The sequence below is a fragment of the Bufo bufo genome, chromosome 6 (assembly GCF_905171765.1).
Source record: "Bufo bufo chromosome 6, aBufBuf1.1, whole genome shotgun sequence".
In the NCBI taxonomy this organism is placed as follows: domain Eukaryota; kingdom Metazoa; phylum Chordata; class Amphibia; order Anura; family Bufonidae; genus Bufo; species Bufo bufo.
The window spans coordinates 340916599-340936539 of NC_053394.1; the positions used below are offsets into that span (position 1 = coordinate 340916599).

At 43.7% G+C, this 19941-nt stretch overlaps 1 protein-coding gene across 1 annotated transcript in view; it reads left to right on the plus strand.

Moving 5' to 3' along the window:
- The window catches only part of PTPRT (protein tyrosine phosphatase receptor type T), a 429759-nt gene that overhangs the window by 339269 nt on the left and 70549 nt on the right, over positions 1-19941 (plus strand). The window contains exons 14-16 of the mRNA XM_040436598.1: positions 2553-2609; positions 2811-2946; positions 9918-9947. Of these exons, the coding sequence (XP_040292532.1) occupies positions 2553-2609; positions 2811-2946; positions 9918-9947 (223 nt within the window). The remainder of the gene's footprint in view (positions 1-2552; positions 2610-2810; positions 2947-9917; positions 9948-19941) is intronic.

A 19941-nucleotide genomic window follows, 5' to 3' on the forward strand; every position in this document is an offset into this window, starting at 1 on the left:
AATTTCCAAAACCCACTTTGTCACTTTGTGAGGCTTACATAATAGAAACCACCCATAAATGGCCCCATTTTAGAAATTACACCCCTCAAGGTATTCAAAACTGATTTTACAAACTTTGTTAACCCTTTAGGTGTTCAACAAGAATTAAAGGAAAGTGTATATGAAATTTCAGAATTTCCCTTTTTTGGCATAATTTCCATTTTAATCCATTTTTTCCAGTAACAAAGCAAAAGTTAACAGCCAAACAAAACTCAATATTTATTTCCCTGATTATGTAGTTTACAGAAACACCCCATATGTGGTCATAAACTGCTGTACGCGCACACGGCAGGGCGCAGAAGGAAAGGAACACCATATGGTTTTTGGAAGGCAAATTTCACTGGGATAATTTTAAGCTGCCATGTCACATTTGAAGACCCCCTGATGCACCCCTAGAGTAGAAACTCCAAACAAATGACCCAGTTTTGGAAAATACACCCTTCAAGGTATTCAAAACTGATTTTACAAACTTTGGTAACTCTTTAGGTGTTACACAAGAGTTAAAGGAAAATGTAGATGAAATTTCAGAATCTTTTTGGCAGATTTTCTATTAAATCAATTTTTTCCAGTAACAAAGCAAGGGTTAACAGCCACACAAAACTCAATATTTATTTCGCTGATTCTGTAGTTTACAGAAACACCCCATGTGTGGTCATAAACTGCTGTATGCGCACACAGCAGGGCACAGAAGGAAAGGAACCCCATAAGGTTTTTGGAGGGCAGATTTCACTGGGATAATTTTTAGTTGCCATGTCACATTTGAAGACCCCCTGATGCACCCCTAGAGTAGAAACTCCCAAAAAAGTCCCCATTTTGGAAACTACGGGATAATGTGGCAGTTTTTTGGTACTATTTTAGGGTACATATGATTTTTAGTTGCTATATATTACACTTTTTTGTGAGGCAAGGTAACAAAAAATAGCTGTTTTGGCACAGTTTTTATTTTTTTATTATTTATAATGTTCATCTGACAGGTTAGATAATGTGTTATTTTTCTAGAGCATGTTGTTACGGATGCGACAATACCAATTTTTTTTGTTGATTTGTTTCAGTTCTACATAATAAAGCATTTAAAAAAATAAATAAAAATTGTGTCTCCATATTCTGAAAGCCATACTTTTTTTTTATTTTTTGGGTGTCTTATGTAGGGGCTAATTTTTTTCGGTATGAGATGACGGTTTGATTGGTACTACTTTAGGGTGCATATAACTTTTTGATTGCTTGGTATTACACTGTGATGTAAGGTGACAAAAAAGAGCTTTTTTTACACCGTTTTTTTTTTTTTTTACGGTGTTCACCTAAGGGGTTAGATTATGCAATATTTTCATAGAGAAGGTCGTTATGGACGTGGCAATACCTAATATGTATACTTTTTTAAATTTATTTAAGTTTTACAAATAATATCATTTTTGAAACAAAGGGTATCAGTTTTTGCGGGATGAGATGATGGTTTGATTGGCACTATTTTGGAGTGCATATGAATTTTTGATCGCTTGCTATTACACTTTTTGTGATGTAAGGTGACAAAAAAATGCTTTTTGACAGTTTTTACTTTATCTTTTTTAAGGTGGTCATCTAAGGGGTTAGGTCATGTGGTATTTTTATAGAGCAGGTTGTTACAGATGCGGCGATACCTAATATGTCAACTTTTTTTTTTTTACATTTAACACAATAAAAGCATTTTTTAAACAAAATAATCTTGTTTTAGTGTCTCCATAGTTTGAGAGCCATAGTATTATAATTTTTTTTGGGGCGATTCTCTTAGGTAGGGGCTCAGTACAGCATTCAAACAAAATTCCCTAAACACTAGTTATCAGTGATTGATGGCAATCTGCACAGTTCCTCCTCATGGTGCTTTCAGATTGCATTGCATTTTGTGGTGACAGGTCCTCTTTAACCCTTTTATTCTTTCTATGCTTAGGAGTCCAGTGGGTGGTCCTACTCAGTGACTGACAGCCCTTCCTGTATGATAGACATCTGCGTTTTGATCCACAATCACTGAGTAAAACCACCCATTGGACTCCTAAGAATAGGTTAAATGAATAAAGTATATGTTATTCTGAATCTCTTCTTACAACACTATATATCAGTCAGCTCAACTTCATGATAATAGGACTGCATGTATAATGGGACAGCTTTTCTTTAGGCTGGGTGAAAATAAGAAACATTTGGTGCCCATATAGTAGCCAGCTGGTGGAATCTGAGCTCTCTTCTTGAGCCATTGATCTCCTCAAATATCATAAATAGCAAATGTACATGGAAGGTTTTATTTTATGCAGTTGCATTTGAATAAAGTCAAGAATAGTAGACACCAATCTGCTCCAGCATGAAGGCCAATTGGCTTTTAAAAGCCCCCCCAATGAACCAAGGTTTTTTCCAAGTCCCATCAGATGATGTCATAATTCTATTCAAAATAGGAGGGACTTTTTAAAGTGGCCAATGTCTCCCTCCCGCGTTCTCACTATCTTTTCCTCTCCTGCATGCCTACTGACGGGATCCCTCCCTCTTCTTAGGCGTTACCTCCAGCCTTCCTCCCATCACACGCCTCCCCCCAAGCCAGCCAATTACAGGTGACTATAAGCCCTTTCCAGGCAACATCTGACTTATTCATTTTATCCGCAAATATTCAGTCATTGCCACCACTTCAGATTCCCGGAGGCTGAAACTCTTTAACCTCTTCGCTGCCAGAGCCAATTGTGCATGCCATAATGACAATATATAAAACGCCTTATATACAAACTAAGGCATTGCTTCCCCTTCTTTTTTTAAAGGGGCTTCCACGCAGAATACGAACACAGTGGAGCCGGAGAAGCCAGCTGACAGTACGGTGCAGACTGCCGGTGTGATTGCAGGGATGCTGATGTTCATTATTATACTCCTTGGGGCCATGATGACCATCAAGAGAAGGTTAGAAGGAGAATGATAGGTGAACGTTGTGTTGACTGTGTGTAAAACTCTGGCAGAGAACAGGTTAAAATTATTATCTGATAAAACTAAAACTCTGATCAAGCCTTCTAAAGAAAATCATGGAATTTAACTTCTGCCATATAACAATGTCTTCTCCATGCTGTCTATTGTCTATATTCTATCTATGATCCTTAGTTGACCTCTTGTCTACTCACTTCTTCCTAGTCAATCTCTTTGTACATGTGTGTGTTTGTCTACCCTCAGGAGATGTAATGTTGAAATTCCATCAATGTACGCATGGTCTTTGTACTGTCAAAGTGGAATATCTGATGTGTAATTTTGTTTCAGTACAGAGCCAAATATATAGACCATAACAGTGCTCCACAGAGATGTCCATATGAAGGGTTTATAGGTTATATACAGTTAAAACCCTAGTGGTCACATACAAATAGATAAAAATAGGATTCTTCTTGGATCCACATGTATTATATTACTGTTTGACTCAAGTACAAGGAGTAAAGATGCCCATACACACAAGAAAAAAGTCATCAAAACGCACTGATTCTGGTGTGATCAGCTGATCTTGTATGCTTGCAGGTCTACTGACCCCCTGACCCCCCCTCATTAAGAACACAGGCACACTCAACCACACCGATGGAGAAGTTGACCAAAGTCTCCACTATTTTATGTTTATGAGCACCTTAAAGGGGTTTAGGATAGGTACAAGCCTCTGAGACCTTCTCCTGTCTGCAGGGCCTCTGAAGTGAAGGAGAGCAGCCTGGGTAGGCACAGTGTGCTCTCCATTCAATGCTATAGGACTTCTAATATACCCAAGCGAGCATACTCAGCTAATTTTTAAAGTCCAATAGCAGTGAATGGGGAGTGCACAGAGTATGCATGGCTGCCTCTCCATTCACCACTATGAGACTGCCAGAACTCCCATAGCAGTGAATGGAGGATGGCTTTGATTGTGTGGTGAGCTCTCCTTTACTTCAGGGGGCCCATTGTAGAGAATCTTGAAGCGGGTCCCAGAAGCTTATAGGTGGGACCCGTACCTATTGAACTTTGATGGCATATCCTAGCGATATGTCATCAGTGTCAGAGATGGACAACATGTGTGTAGCTAGTGCTTCAAACAAGGTGTCCTACTGTCTGAGTGACTAAGATTGTCATGATAAAAAATGTTTTGGATGTGTAGGGTAAGCATGTAACATATGCATATATTACAAAAGAAGATGTAGTGTTGACTTCTTAATTACCACTCATCCTGAACCATGTTACAGCTCCACAGCATATGGATCTAGGGAACATTGTACCCATAAGCTGCAAGAGGCCCATTCTATACCTCTGTGGACCCATATCTGGTGCTTAGAAAGGTTCCTCATAGATTTACTGTAAGTGACAAGGGGTCATCTGGTCTGGATAACACTGCTTCAGATTGTGGGTTCACTTGCCAGGAGCCATTCATGGGTGGGGTCTCCTTTAGTGTTGAGTGAATTATTCGAAGCGGAAAACTTTGATTTGCAAAAATTCTGAATTTGCTTGCCTTTCGTGGTAACGAATCAGTTTTCCTAAAATGGTGGCTGCACATGTTACAAAGTTAAAGTAAGAAGGCCGGAATGTGATTTGACCCATAATACCGTGCAGCCAGCCAATCCACTGATAGCCATCCCCTGTGATGTCACAACCCTGTAAAACCCTCATCCCATGCGGTCTCCACCATTGTCCTGCGAGCTGAGCATAGGGAGAGACGTGGCAATCGCTCATGCGCTAGGGACAGTGTTGCTGAAAATGATTAATAGAAGAATATTGGAGAGGGAGACTGCAGGGAGAGTGCAGGGAGAGTGAAGGGAGACTGCAGGGAGAATTCAGGGAGACTGCATGGAGACTTATGCTGTGTCAGTTTAATTTATCCCAACATTTACTTATTCCTACATCAGTCATAAACTAAGATATGAAATTCAATAAGATGGAAGCCTTTATTATTCCTGTGCCAGCGTGCCAACCCAACCAATTCCATCCAGTCTCAGGATAGGTTATCAATATCAGATTGGCGGGGCTCCGACACCCAGCACCCCCACCGATCAGCTGTATGAAGAGAAAGCACTCACAGTGCGCACGTGTCGTCTCCCTTCTCTCTTCCTGCTCACTGCTGTATGTCTATGGGACAGCCGCAGAGGACAGAAAGAGAGAAGGGAGACGGCACATGCGCACTGTGCGAGCATTCTCCTCATACAGCTGATCGGCAGGGGTGCGGGGTGTCGGACCCACGCCGATCTAATATTGATGACCTGTCCCCTGAGGATAGGTCATCAAATAGAAACAACCCCTTTAATGCTTTCAATGAATGTCCTTGTCATCCATTGCTTTGGTGAATACTAGGTTATAGGACATATGAAGGCACTTATTGGAATGGAAACAAGTGACAGTATCTGTAACGTATAACAGCAGTGCACCTACAGTATATACATAAATTCTCCATCTGGAATAATATACACTACTGACACATGGGTGTATAATCCCTTACAAGATTATCCGTGTATCTACATACTGTACATTGCATCCAAGTGCTAAAATCCTCCATTAGATAGAAGTGATGTGCACGGGTATAGCCGTAGATGAGCCACAGTTGGACGCAACAAATTATCTCACCATCTCTGGCTTTTCCGCAGTGCCTGCATTTACATCCTGTAATCCGTACATTTATCATCCAATGCATCAGTTCGACGCAAAGCATTTCCATAACCGTTTATTAGGCCTGAGTATTAGCATAGATATTTGTGTCTGTCAGCATATCCCTATGGATATCATCAGATATGTATTCATCACTGTCGCTGTGTGTTGTAGCTATTAGAGTGAGCATGTGCTTCAGCGAGTGTGATGCAGAGAGAGATAGCTCTACATCTTATTCGGAGGTCTGCATAATTTTGAGAGATGCATTAGGTCGCTGAGTGCAGAAAAATGTGTGTCACCAATTAGAGGTGTGTCCCTGCACGTTCTGAAACTAAGGAGAAGTTCATACTAGTATTTCACTTTCTGTTATACCATTCCGTTTAATTGCGATTACAACGGAAAATAACGAAATTGCTATAACGGAAAGCCAAATGGACCACTTTAAAGACATTCTGTTTTAATCCGTTTTAATAGAGTTGAATAGAGAGAAAAAAGGGAAGCAGCATTGGGCCTGGTTTCTGTTATTTTGGCCGGAAAAAAGTCCTGCAGACAGGACATTTGTTGCCGCCCAAAATAACGGAAACTTGATATAATCCTGGTTTCCGTTTTTTTTTTGTCCGTTCAGCTCTATTAGGACGGATTAAAATGGAATGTCTTTAAATTGTTTTGTTTGGCTTTCCGTTATATCAATTCCATTTAATCGCATTTGATCGTGTGACGAGTGCTATAACGGAAAGCAAAACGCTGGTATGGACTTCCCCTAACCAGTACTGATAGAGACAAGGGGAAATGTGACACTGAGTTGTCAATTTATGAATACATTTACTGGAGGAATAACGAAGGGAAGGCATATTATTAAGAAAAGATGTTCCATGGAGAAGGCATTTACTAGAACAGACATTTCAGGGGAGCTGACAGGTCCCCTTTAAGGCAAGATACAGAGGGAATAATGAGAGAGAGTGGAGTATAATTTGTAAATCTGAAATAGAGGGAAATTTTGGATTGTATATAATATGTGATGAGAGCAAATTTAAAGGGGAGAAGGATATTGATGGCCTGTGTTTAGGATCCATAGTCATCCATAGTAATGAACAAATCCATTCTGAACTAATCCAATTTGAGTGGAATTTTGTAAAAATTCGAGTTGCATTCGAGTCCTGAGTCGATTTGGGCAAATTTTGGGGAGAGAAATTAAATGTTAAAATAGTGAGAGACAAAAGAGAAAAAAATATGAGACCTTATGTTATACAGACATTTTCCAACCAATTGGACATACGCTGAACAAAAATATAACCGCAACACTTTCGGTTTTGCTACCATGTTGCATGAGCTGAACTCAAAGATCTGAAACATTTTCTACATACACAAAAGACCCATTACTCTCAAATATTGTTCACAAATCTGTCTAAATCTGTGTTCTCTTTTGCCGAGATAATCCATCCCACCTCACAGGTGTGGCATATCAAGGTGCTGATTAGACAGCATGAATATTGCACAGGTGTGCCTTAGACTGCCCACAATAAAATGCCACTCTGAAATGTGCAGTTTGATCACACAGTACAATGCCACAGATGTCGCAACGTTTGAGGGAGCTTGCAATTGGCATGCTGACTGCAGGAATATCTACCAGAGCTGTTGCCTTTGCAATTAATGTTCATTCCTCTACCATAAGCCGTCTCTAAAGGCGTTTAAGAGAATTTGGCAATACATCCAACCGGCATCACAACTGTAGACCACGTGTAACCACACCAGCCCAGGACCTCTACATCCAGCATGTTCACCTCCATGATCGTCTGAGACCAGCCACCCGGACAGCTGCAGCAACAATCAGTTTGCATAACCAAAGAATTTCTGCACAAACTGTCAGAAACCGTCTCAGGGAAGCTCATCTGCATGCTCGTCGTCCTCATCGGGGTCTGGACCTGACTGCAGTTCGTCATTGTAACCTACTTGAGTGGGCAAATGCTCACATTCGATGGCGTCTGTCACGTTGGAGAGGCATTCTGTTCACGGATGAGTCCCAGTTTTCACTGTTCAGGGCAGATGGCAGACAGCATGTGTGGCATCGTGTGGGTGAGTGGTTTGCTGACGTCAACTTTGTGGATCGAATGGCCCATGGTGGCGGTGGGGTTATGGTATGGGCAGGCGTATGTTATGGACAATGAATTCATTTTATTGATGGCATTTTGAATGCACAGAGATACCGTGACGAGATCCTGAGGCCCATTGTTGTGCCATTCATCCATGACCATCACCTCATGTTGCAGCATGATAATGCACGGCCCCATATTGCAATGGTCTGTACACAATTCCTGGAAGCTGAAAACATCCCAGTTCTTGCATGGCCAGCAAACACACCGGACATGTCACCCATTGAGCATGTGTGGGATGCTCTGGATCGGCGTATACGACAGCGTGTTCCAGAGGAGTGGACCAACATTCTACAGGCCTCAATCAACAACCTGATCAACTCTTATGCGACGGAGATGTGTTGCACTGCGTGAGGCAAATGGTGGCCACACCAGATACTGACTGGTTTTCTGACACCCCTCCCCCCCCCCCCCCCCCCAGTAAGGCAAAACTGAGCACATTTCAGAGTGACCTTTTATTGTGGGCAGTCTAAGGCACACCTGTGCAATATTCATGTTGTCTAATCAGCACCTTGATATGCCACACCTGTGAGGTGGGATGGATTATATCGGCAAAGGAGAAGTGCTCACTAACACAGATTTAGACAGATTTGTGAACAATATTTGACAGTAATGGGTATTTTGTGTATGTAGAAAATGTTTCAGATCTTTGAGTTCAGCTCATGCAAAATGGGAGCAAAATCGAAAGTGTTGCGTTTATATTTTTGTTCAGTGTAGTTGTCAACAGTCCAAATTTCAAAGACAGACCTTGCAAAAATTGGCTTAAAGGGATGTGGCTTATATAAGCCTCACTGCTTGGTGATTCTTCCCAGGGGGACCATGGGTCCTAAATTTACCAACTGCAAAGTTGGGAAGTATGATTGGACCACTTTTGATTTAGGTAGAATGAGTTTGGACCAGAATCTAATCAGCTTGTTGATCTACCTGTGCACTGTCTACTAAGTGAAGATGCAATTTTCTGCACCAATGTAACCTGTAGATGCAAGTAGTAAAGTAGCTGTGGTCAATTTCTGTAAAATAGAGAAGAACTTGGCTGCAGGTATCTGGAAAGATGCAATTTAAACTTGTCCAGTTTAATGCCAAAAGTATAGTGGAGGGAGGGGGGATGACTTCTCATTCCCCCACACCTGGTTTTTGATTTAAAAAAGATCCTCGTGACTGCGATTTTTAAACGCCATTGCTTCAAAATTTTGGAGCAAGTGGCATTTCTACCCCGCCGTTGCCACTTTTCTAAAATGGGAGTATGGTGAAGGTCCAGAGATGGCAGGTCCAGAGGAACCAGCGTGAAAACCGATGTTAAAGAAGACTGAAATCTACTGCTGCTCAGAGCTGCCATTGATTTTAGTCTAGGTGCATCAGCTACCAGAGGATGCGGTTAAATTTTGACGAGGCGTGCACCTCGTTATAAAATAGGCACATCCTCCGGCAGAGTAGGGCATTTCATAGACCGCCATGCTCTGCAGATAATGAAATTTTAAATACAAAACCCAAAATCACAAATCTCCATCTGGATGTACATTTTTTTCAAAGACTGGAAGGAAGTGCGCAGTGTCAGGACTCTGTTTGTTCGCTTAATTTGCAATCAGTTTCAGAACTGACACAGATTTAACATTTATTTGATTTAGGTCATTTCAATAGCGTTTAACCAGATTGTACACAGTCCTTTCTTCATTTGTGGTGCTCACAAGCTGTAAAAAAATGGTCGAGGATCTCTGTTCTAGAAGATAGGGGTCTCATGATGGACAGCCAGGAGAGGCAACAGACTATAGGAAAGCTCCGCACAATGCAATTTAGAGATGTTATTACTAAGTTCTGTTTTTTTAATACAGAAACAGTGCCACTCTTTTTCGTAGGCTGTGTCTTGTGTTGCAGCTCAACTTCATTCGTTCAAGAGAGGCACTGTTTTTTGAAACAAAGCGGACCTTATTTTCAGTCCTTCAGACTTTTACATCATAGAAACACAGCTACAGTATATATTTACATCCTTGAGCTATACATTTTTATGCTATGCTTCTCCACTTCCATACACCTCTCTAATGTCACTCTGTCACCCTGGTGAGGTTCATGCTGTCACATCTAATTATTCCTCTTTTTCTTTTTATTTCTCGTTTTTCGGTCCCCCCCATGTGACCGCTCTCCATCCTCTAGAAGAAATGTGTACTCCTATTCATACTATCTGTAAGTACCTGCAGAAATCAAACCCTTTCCCCATCGACACATTCCCTCACCCATACCCTGTTCCTCATCCCATGGCTTATTCATTTGTTACCTACTGGGCTGCATGCAGGAGGTTCTGCAATGCCATCATTTATATCCAGGACCAGATAAAGCTTCAAGGGGTAAAAATTTGGTGGAGCCCCCCTTCCATTTTAAGGGTGCCATATTTAAGGAATAGCTAAGACACTATAAGTACAGTACCAACCATTCTAGACTCATCTCCACTTGCTGCTGAGGAGTTGTCCTATCTAGGTGACCACCTGAACTTTGTTGCCCATTTTAGGAAGACGAGAAGCCCCAGAAGATCTGGGCTTTTACACATGCTAGTATGGCTGCTTTATGTCTGTAAAGGTGGCCATACACATTAGACTTAGAGTAGCTATACCCACTGATTTCGGTAGGACTACTGAAATGTTTCGCTGATGTTAGTTCAGCATACATCAGGGGAAAAAAGAATTGGACATGTTGAAGTGCAAGATGCCTGATCCTTTGTTCTCAAGACAGATAAGCTGCCACCAGAAGCGTCTGACAGCACCTTGCTCCCCTTTCCCAATGTGAGCACATGCACACTCGGCCAGGGGGTCAGGAGGAATAGCTTCTGACAGCAATTGAAAGTGTATGGTCAGATTACGTGTCTAGGAAGCGTATGAGGCACAGGGTGATGGAGGCCTCTAGGTGGTGGAGCTAGTTGATTCTCCTTTTTACAATACATCTGTGCTCATATCCATGATAAAAGAAGTAAGTGGATGATGGTTCCTAAATCTGCACACTATTTTGGAAAGAACATAACTATGGCTCTGTTCACATGGGCAGATTTTTGACTGTGAAAGATCAGCAGTCGATGACGAAGCATGTTGAATGGCTGAGGTGGTATTATGGTCGGTAAAAGTTGTCCCATATGCACAGGATAAAGGATAACTATTAGATTGGTGGGGGTCCTTCCACTGATCACAAGAACAGGCACCTCGTACCGCTCGGAGCGACAGGTCAGGCAGGCAAACTGCTAGCTCATTCACCTCTACAGGATCTTCGGAAGAAAACAAGTGCTGCATCGATCTGTCTCCAGAACGTCTGGAAAGATGAATGTGGCTTCCGCAGTAGCAGTGGGCATGCCCGAACTGCCACTTTGTTCATTTTGGGGGGCTCATGATGATCGGTGGGTGTTCCAGAGGTAGGATAGGGGATAACTTTAAACAATCGGAATAACCCTTTAAGTACCTTCATATGACAGCTGCCCCCATGAACGGCTGTATGAATGATCCGTCACTACTTACAGCCCTCTGTTTGCATTGTTGTCTGCGACACATGCTTTTTTTTACATGGGGAGATGTTCTGCCAGCAAACAATCATCTAATGTGAAATGCTTGCATGAAAGAGGCGAGCAGCCATCAATTTGCTTGTTTTCCGGCTGATCAATTGGCCTTTCTCATGGGTCAATGATTGGGAACAAACGTTTCCACGAATGTTTGTTCGGCTGATCATTAGCCCATGTAAAAGGCTAGATTGACAGTTCTATGGGAACATTCAAATGGATCCAGGTACCAATTGTTCTATACAGTTTATGGAGCCTAGAATTATATTCTTTTAATTTGCTGTCATTTTTCACAAAGTAAAAGCCAGCACCGTTCTTAAAAGCTGCGACGATCCTTTATTATTGAGTACAGCAAGCACATACAAATAATCACAGCACCCCGCCCGACTGTAAACGCGTTTCGGACAAACGACATTTTCTTAATCATTTCTATCATTCAAATACAAGTTGGTTTGTTTAAAACACTATTGCATTTATTATATAGCGGTTTCATTCTCAGAGATCATATCATCCTTGTTTTTATCGTGTACATCTACATTAGGAGATTGGGGGTTGCATTATGATCACCTTCACTGTAGTCTGTCGACAGATTATAGGCTGTCATACGACAGTCAGTCTCCTGCATCTCGTAGCAAGCCTACAGATTGCCGTGGCACAGAGTGGTCCTTTTGATGGAGTTTAAATGCACTTTAGTGGTTTGGAATACATATGAGTTACCCTATACACCTAAAGAGGACCTGTCCCCTCTCCTGATGTCTGTTTTAATAACTACTTGCATTCCCCATGTAATAACAATTCTTGAGCATCTATTCATGTGACTCCATGATGCGCCATCCCTGTATTATTCCAACTAGACGCTTATGAATAAATTGCCAGCAGACTGCAATATATAGATCCACCTGGGTGTTACCAGTTGGGGGGGGGGGGGGTCCCTGCACAATTTGACACTGGCAGCACTGATTAGATGGTGTCAAACTGTGCAGGGGCACACCCCCAACTGGTAACACCCAGGTGAGCTTTATTGCAGACTGCTAGCAATTCATTCATGCATTTCTATGGTACAACATAGAGTCATAACTATAGATGCCCCAGAACTGTTATTACATGGGGAATACAAGTAGTTGCTAAGACAGACATGTCAGGAGAGGGGACAGGTCCTCTTTAATAGCTTGAATGATACATACACTCAGCCCCAGCATAATAGCCTTTTATTACACTGAGCCATAGAAAAATAAAAGATTCAATTCCTAAATGAGCTTAGGACGCTTTTCCCAATTCTTCTTCCAAAATCTGTAAGCTTTCTGAGAAGTTAAAGTCCAGCCACAGGTCTGGATTCTGACTTGGCAATTTCTATATTTTTTATTTTTTTTTCGTTTTTTTACATGCCTTTACTAGATTTATAGCGTGACATTTTGTAGCTGTGACATTTCCATTTTACCTCTAACTGATACTTTACTCATATTCGTCCTCTGTCTTCAATGACTTTGTTCACTTCATCAGCACCTAGGGGGTCATTTACTATCAGATATACGCTGGTCTTAATAAATGACCCCCGAGTTCTTCCAGACGCCTGTGTGTGTGTCTACTACCATAATACGCCAAGACTTTTTGTAGTGCTACTCATTGATTACAGGGGATTTCCAAAGATAATCTTTTACCGTCCACTGCTGTAGACAGATGAAATGAAGGCACTTTGGGGGAGATTTATCATCCCCCTACGTCATGGAGTTAATATTAAAAAAATCGTAAAACCCGGTTTTGCCACTTTTTTAAATGCCATTTTAACTAGATTTAGTCAAAACTGGCATTTTAATGCTGTCATCAGCAGTTTTTGAAAAGGGGGTGTGGTCGAACGATTTGAGTCTGGCACACAGACAGCACCTCGTCGTTAATTAAATGCCTGCTCCGGCAGCGCAGGCCCTATCAAGACCAATGTAGCGCAAGCCGGTCTTAATAAATCAGAGCCTATGTATTTATATTGTGAAAAATGCCTGCTTTCCCTCTTTCACCTACTGTAACATTTTATTCCTGTTCTGATGACTTGACATACATTGCTCACGTGATTCTTCACCCCCAAAACATACGAGACTTCATCAGTGATATCACGTACAGAGGGATGAATCACCGAATCTATGTAAAGGGCAACCGATACATGCCCACTGGATCAAGCAAGTGCTTCATAGTCATGTGCATCCAGAGCATCACGAGAGTGAAGAGCAGCATTGCCAGACTTGCCACACACCTCACATCAAAAAGCAAGCCATGTAAACAATGGGAGCATACACTACACAGAGATGAATGCAAGAAATGAAAATGTGCACCAAAAGGGCTTTAGAAAAAGGATGTCAGTATAAGGCTCGGCTGTGCCCGTATTGGGGCCAGAAAACAGCAATATACGGGCACCAGATGTAGACCCATTCATTTGAATGGGTCTGCAATCCAGAAGAAATGGTGCAGAACGGAGGCACAGAGCCCCACGGAGGGCTTCCATGGGGTTTCTCTCCGTGCCTCCACACTGCAAGAAAATATAAAAAAGTTCTATTTTTTTGCAGTGCGGACGGATCACGGACCCTTTCAAGTTAAATGGGTCTGCAACCTTCTGCGAAAACGGCATGGATGGTGCCAATGCATTGGGGACCGCCGGCACACGTGTTCATGTGCATGAGGCCTAAGAAACAGGTTTTAGAAGCTGCTAGAAGCTGACCCGGAGGAGAAGTCCAGGTCAGCTTCTAGCAGTCAGCAAAGAGCTCTCCAGAGCTTGGAGGTAAACTGGACTCCCCGATCAGAAACAATATGTCCCGGTAGACCATGCAGACGGAATATATGTTTCACAAACAGTTTAGCAAGTTCAGGAGCCGAGGGCAATCCAGTCAAAGGAACAAAGTGTGCCATCTTGGAGAAGCGGTCCAAATCACGGTACAGCCGGCTGAAGAGGGCAGATCTGTAATAAAGTCCATGGCATTGTGTTGCCATGGAGCATCAGGAACAGGTAGCGGTAACAACAGGCCAGGCGGTTTGCTCCTGGAGATTTTATTTTGAGCACAGACAGTGCAGGCAGAGACATAATCATGCACATCCTTGCACAATCTGGGCTACCAGTAGTGGTGAGATACGAGTTCTGTGGTCTTGCGAATACCTGGGTTACCGGCCAGTTTGGAGTTGTGGCCCCATGTTAGGATACATTTCCTTTTGGCAGATGGCATGAATGTTCTCCCGGGAGGAATGTCTCTTTCCAGGACAGGAGCCACTGTGATCAAGCGAGCAGGATCTACAATAAATTGGGGCTTCTCCTACTGACCTTGATGTTTTTCTCAACCGGGAGAAAGTGCAACTCATAATTAAAACAAGAGAAGAAGAGAGCCCACCTGGCTTGGCAAGGGTTCAGACGATGGGCTGTCTGCAGATACAGTAATTTACATAAATATTGGGACATCAACACAATTCTAAGATTTTTGGCTCTATACACCACCACAATGGATTTGAAATGAAACAAAATAGATGTGCGTGAACTGCAGACTGTCAGCTTTAATTTGAGGGTATTTACATCCAAATCAGGTGAACGGTGTAGGAATTACAACAGTTTGCATATGTGCCTCCCACTTGTTAAGGGACCAAAAGTAATGGAACAATTGGCTTTCCACCTGTTCCATGGCCAGATGTGTGTTATTCCCTCATTATCCCAATTACAATGAGCAGATGAAAGGTCCAGAGTTCATTTCAAGTGTGCTATTTGCATTTGGAATCTGTTGCTGTCAACTCTCAAGATGAGATCCAAAGACCTGTCACTATCAGTGAAGCAAGCCATCATTAGGCTGAAAAAAATAAAACAAACCCATCAGAGAGATAGCAAAAACATTAGGCGTGGCCAAAACAACTGTTTGGAACATTCTTAAAAAGAAGGAACGCATCAGTGAGCTCAGCAACACCAAAAGACCCGGAAGACCATGGAAAACAACTGTGGTGGATGACTGAAGAATTCTTTCCCTGGTGAAGAAAACACCCTTCACAAGAGTTGGCCAGATCAAGAACACTCTCCAGGAGGTAGGTGTATGTGTGTCAAAGTTAACAATCAAGAGAAGACTTCACCAGAGTGAATACAGAGGGTTCACCACAAGATATAAACCGTTGGTGAGCCTCAAAAACAGGAAGGCTTGATTAGAGTTTGCCAAACTACATCTAAAAAAGCCTTCACAGTTCTGAAACAACATCCCATGGACAGATGAGACCATGATCAACTTGTACCAGAGTGATGGGAAGAGAAGAGTATGGAGAAGTAAAAGAACTGCTCATGATCCTAAGTATACCACCTCATCAGTGAAGCATGGTGGTGGTAGTGTCATGGCGTGGGCATGTATGGCTGCCAATGGAACTGGTTCTCTTGTATTTATTGATGATGTGACTGCTGACAAAAGCAGCAGGATGAATTCTGAAGTGTTTCGGGCAATATTATCTGCTCATATTCAGCCAAATGCTTCAGAACTTATTGGATGGCGCTTCACAGTGCAGATGGACAATGACCCAAAGCATACTGCAAAAGCAACCAAAGAGTTTTTTAAGGGAAAGACGTGGACTGTTATGCAATGGCCAAGTCAATCACCTGACCTGAATCCGATTGAGCATGCATTTCACTTGCTGAAGACAAAACTGAAGGGAAAATGCCCCAAGAACAAGCAGGAACTGAAGACAGTTGCAGTAGAGGCCTGGCAGAGCATCACCAGGGATGAAACCCAGCGTCTGGTGATGTCTATGCGTTCCAGACTTCAGGCTCTAATTGATTGCAAAGAATTTGCAACCAAGTATTAAAAAGTGAAAGTTTTATTTATGATTATTATTCTGTCCCATTACTTTTGGTCCCTTAACAAGTGGGAGGCACATATGCAAACTGTTGTAATTCCTACACCGTTCACCTGATTTGGATGTAAATACCCTCAAATTAAAGCTGACAGTCTGCAGTTAAAGCACATCTAGTTCGTTTCATTTCAAATCCATTGTGGTGGCGTATAGAGCCAAAAATGTTAGAATTGTGTCAATGTCCCAATATTTATGGACCTGACTGTATGTGAGGTTCTTGTGATCCGTGAATATTCTCACCGGATGCTGGGCCCCCTCCAACAGATAACGCCACTCCTCCAAGGCAAGTTTTATGGCTAGAAGTTTTCTTTCTCCTATACAGTAATTCCTCTCATCCGGTGAGAAGAGTTTGGAGGAGAACCCACAGGGAAACATCTTGCCCTTGGAACCTCTCTGTAGAAGAACGGCACCGGTTCCTTTAGAGCAGGCGTCGACTTCTAGAAAGAATTGGCAGGAGACATCGGGGTGACACAGAACCGGTGCGGAAGCAAAGGACTTCTTTAATTGGACGAAGGCGGCCTCTGACTCTGGAGTCCAGTCCTTGGCATTCACCCCTTTCGTAGCAAGAATGGAGATCGGTGACGTAAGGGATGAAAAATTTTAGATGAATTACCAATAGAAATTAGCGAATCCCAGGAAGCGCTGTATAGCCTGAAGACCCTTTGGGCAGGGCCAGTCAATTACTGCCTTCAACTTTTCAGGATCCATCTGCAACCCAGCATCCGAGATGACGTATCCGAGAAACAGTACAGTAGATTTTTCAAAAAGGCACTTCTCGAGTTTGGCGTAAAGATGATTTTCTCTCAACCGCTGTAATACTAAATGTACATGCTTCCGGTGAGTGGTTAAATCCTGGGAATAGATCAGTATATCGTCCAGATACACTGCGCAGACATAAAGCAGATCCCGGAAGATGACGTTCACCAACTCCTGGAATACCGTGAGAGCATTCCACAGACCGAAGGGCATGACGAGATACTTGTAGTGTCTATCACGAGTGTTAAAAGCAGTCTTCAACTCATCACCCTTTCGAATGCGGATAAGATTATATGCGCCGCGCAGGTCGAATTTAGTAAAGACCTTAGCTCCCCGGATCCTGTCGAAGAGTTCCGAGATTAGCGGTAGAGAGTATCGGTTCTTGATTGTGACCTTATTCAGGGCAGGGCAGTAAGGATCCATCTTTTTTGCACAAAGAAGAACCCAGCACCGGCTGGTGAAGTAGATTTCTGGATAAACCCCCTCTCAAGATTTTCCTTAATATACTCAGACATTGCTTGGGTCTCAGGAAGTGAGAGGGGGTAGACTCAACCACGAGGAGGAGTGGCACCAGGCAGAAGGTCTCCGCCTCTTTCTTGCTGAAAACATCTGCAAAACTGGCATACTGCTGCGGGAGTCCAGGCAGGTCTACTGGTACAGGAGGCGAGGAAGCAGGTCAGACCTCCCATAGACAGGTGGAATGACAGGATGATCCCCAACGTAGAATCTGACCGGAGTTCCAGTCCAGAACTGGAGAGTGCTGACGCAGCCAGGGAAGACCGAGGATAACTGGATTCAGGGACACTGGCAGCACGTAGAAGGAAATAATCTCAGAATGCAGAACCCCAATTTGCAGCTTGAGGGGCATAGTCATGGCAAACACTGGTTCAGGGAGTGGCAGTCCATTAACGGAGACCACTGACCGAGGCCTTTCAAGACGGATGGTAGGAAGCTGGAACTGATGGACTAGAGCTTACTGAATGAAATTACTGGCTGACTCAGAGTCCAGTAATGCAGGCACAGACAGCGTGACTCCTCTATGCGAGAGAGTCAACGGAACAGAAAGTTTCGGAGAGGACTTCTTTTTGTCTATGACCCCTTCTCAAACAGGTCCTAGACATTGGGGTTTCCCGGCTTCTAGGGACAATTACGCACGAAGTGGGCCTTGCCACCACAATACAAACACAAGTTTTCTGCCTTGCGGCGTAAACATTCCTGGTCAGACAATCCAAGGTGCTCTATTTGCATGGGATCTTCAGGTGGGATGGAAACTAGAGGAAGGAGCGGCCTCTGAAAGGATGGAGCCTACCGAGGTGGCTTTCTGGTGCAAGCGACCTTCTTAGCACGTTCCTTGAAGCACATATCTATCCTTGTAGCCAAGTTGATCAGGACATTCAGAGTAGAAGGATGGTCGCGACCAGCTAGCTCATCCTTAATCCGGCCAGAAAGGCCCTCCCAGAACACCGCCAGCTGAGCCTCATTGTTCCATGCCAGTCCTGCAGCCAGGATATGAAACTGGATGGCGTACTGATCCACATATGAGGAACCCTGTCGTAGACGCAGCAGAGCTGGAGCAGCAGAGGACTTGTGGCCGAGCTCTTCAAAGACCAGCCGGAAAGTAGCGAGGAAAGACTGCAGATTAGTGGTCTCTGTACCTCCATGCTCTCAAATAGGATTTGCCCACGCAAGTGCCTCATCAGACAGCAGGGACACAATGAAAGCAACCTTGGACTGCTCAGTGGGAAACTTCTGCCCATGCAACTCAAAGTGGATCAGGCACTGGTTCAGGAATCCATGACAGGATTTTGGAACTCCACCATAGCGTGATGGCAGCGGGAGCACACTGGCGGCACACAAATCTGCATTCACTGGTGTAAGAATTCCAGGAGTAGCAGCGACTGGCAACCCTGCAGTAGCTGAAAAAGAGATGGCATCCAGACAAGCAGCAACATTTTGCATGAACTGCATCATGATATCCTGACGTTTGCTCTGGCGCATCACTTCATATAATAACTCCTGAATGACAGGCTTGGAATGACCAGCAGGGTCCATGGCCTGAGTGTACTGTCACGGATCAGCGGGTCTGAACCCACTGTGCCACTGACTGGTTATACTCTGGAGGAGCGTGTCTACACAACTACCTGGTTTTCACTAGAGCCTCAGATAGTGAGGATAGACTTGAGCCATTAGGGTAGTTTGTCAGGGGCTACTCCAGAACAATCCCCGAGTCAGTGGCAGCTGGTCAAGGCGGAACAGAAGATACCTGGGTAGGTACTAGAAGTACACGTGTAGTCAGGCAGTCGGGGTCGTTACCAGGAGCAACAGTGTAGTACCGAAGGATGAGGCAGAGGCGTAGTCAGACAGGCAAAAGGTCAGGGCAGGCGGCACAGGTACAGGTCAGGCTATCTGGGTCGGCAACAGGAGAGACAAGGCAAGCAGGCAGGGATCAGACGATAAGCAGAGTCCAGGAACGAAGTATAAATCAGGAGCACAAGAGAGTATCAGGAACCAGCAAACTTAAGGACCTTGACACCGAGGCATCTGGGAAAAGGGCTGAGCCGCTTAAATACCTGCAGGAAAGGTCAACTGACCTAACCCACACAGCCCAGGGAGTGATGCGCTCCTCCCTTAGAGCAGTGTAACACGAACCAGCCAAACTCATGCTGTGTCCAGGGCTGAGTGGAAGCTGTGGAGCGGAATCCTCAAAAGCAATACCACCTACAGAAACAGAGCCCAGGACCGCAGCGGTGAAATGGGAATCACCGACCACAGGTCACCGCTGAGTGCGGCGCCCGGGACCGCGTATAGTAGCCGCTGTTACAGGCATTCTCCGGGCTTTTCAAAAAGTCCTGGCATCTACTGTCTTGTGCAGGAAGGATAGTTTCGTCAGTACTTACCTGTCCACTGAGCCACCAAGGCTGCTGCATCCTGCATATTCTGTAAATGCAGCTAAACAGGAAGACTCAGGAATACATCTGGGCGGCGACCCGAACACAATAGCCACTGCACAATGGACGTATCGGTGGCACAGGTAAG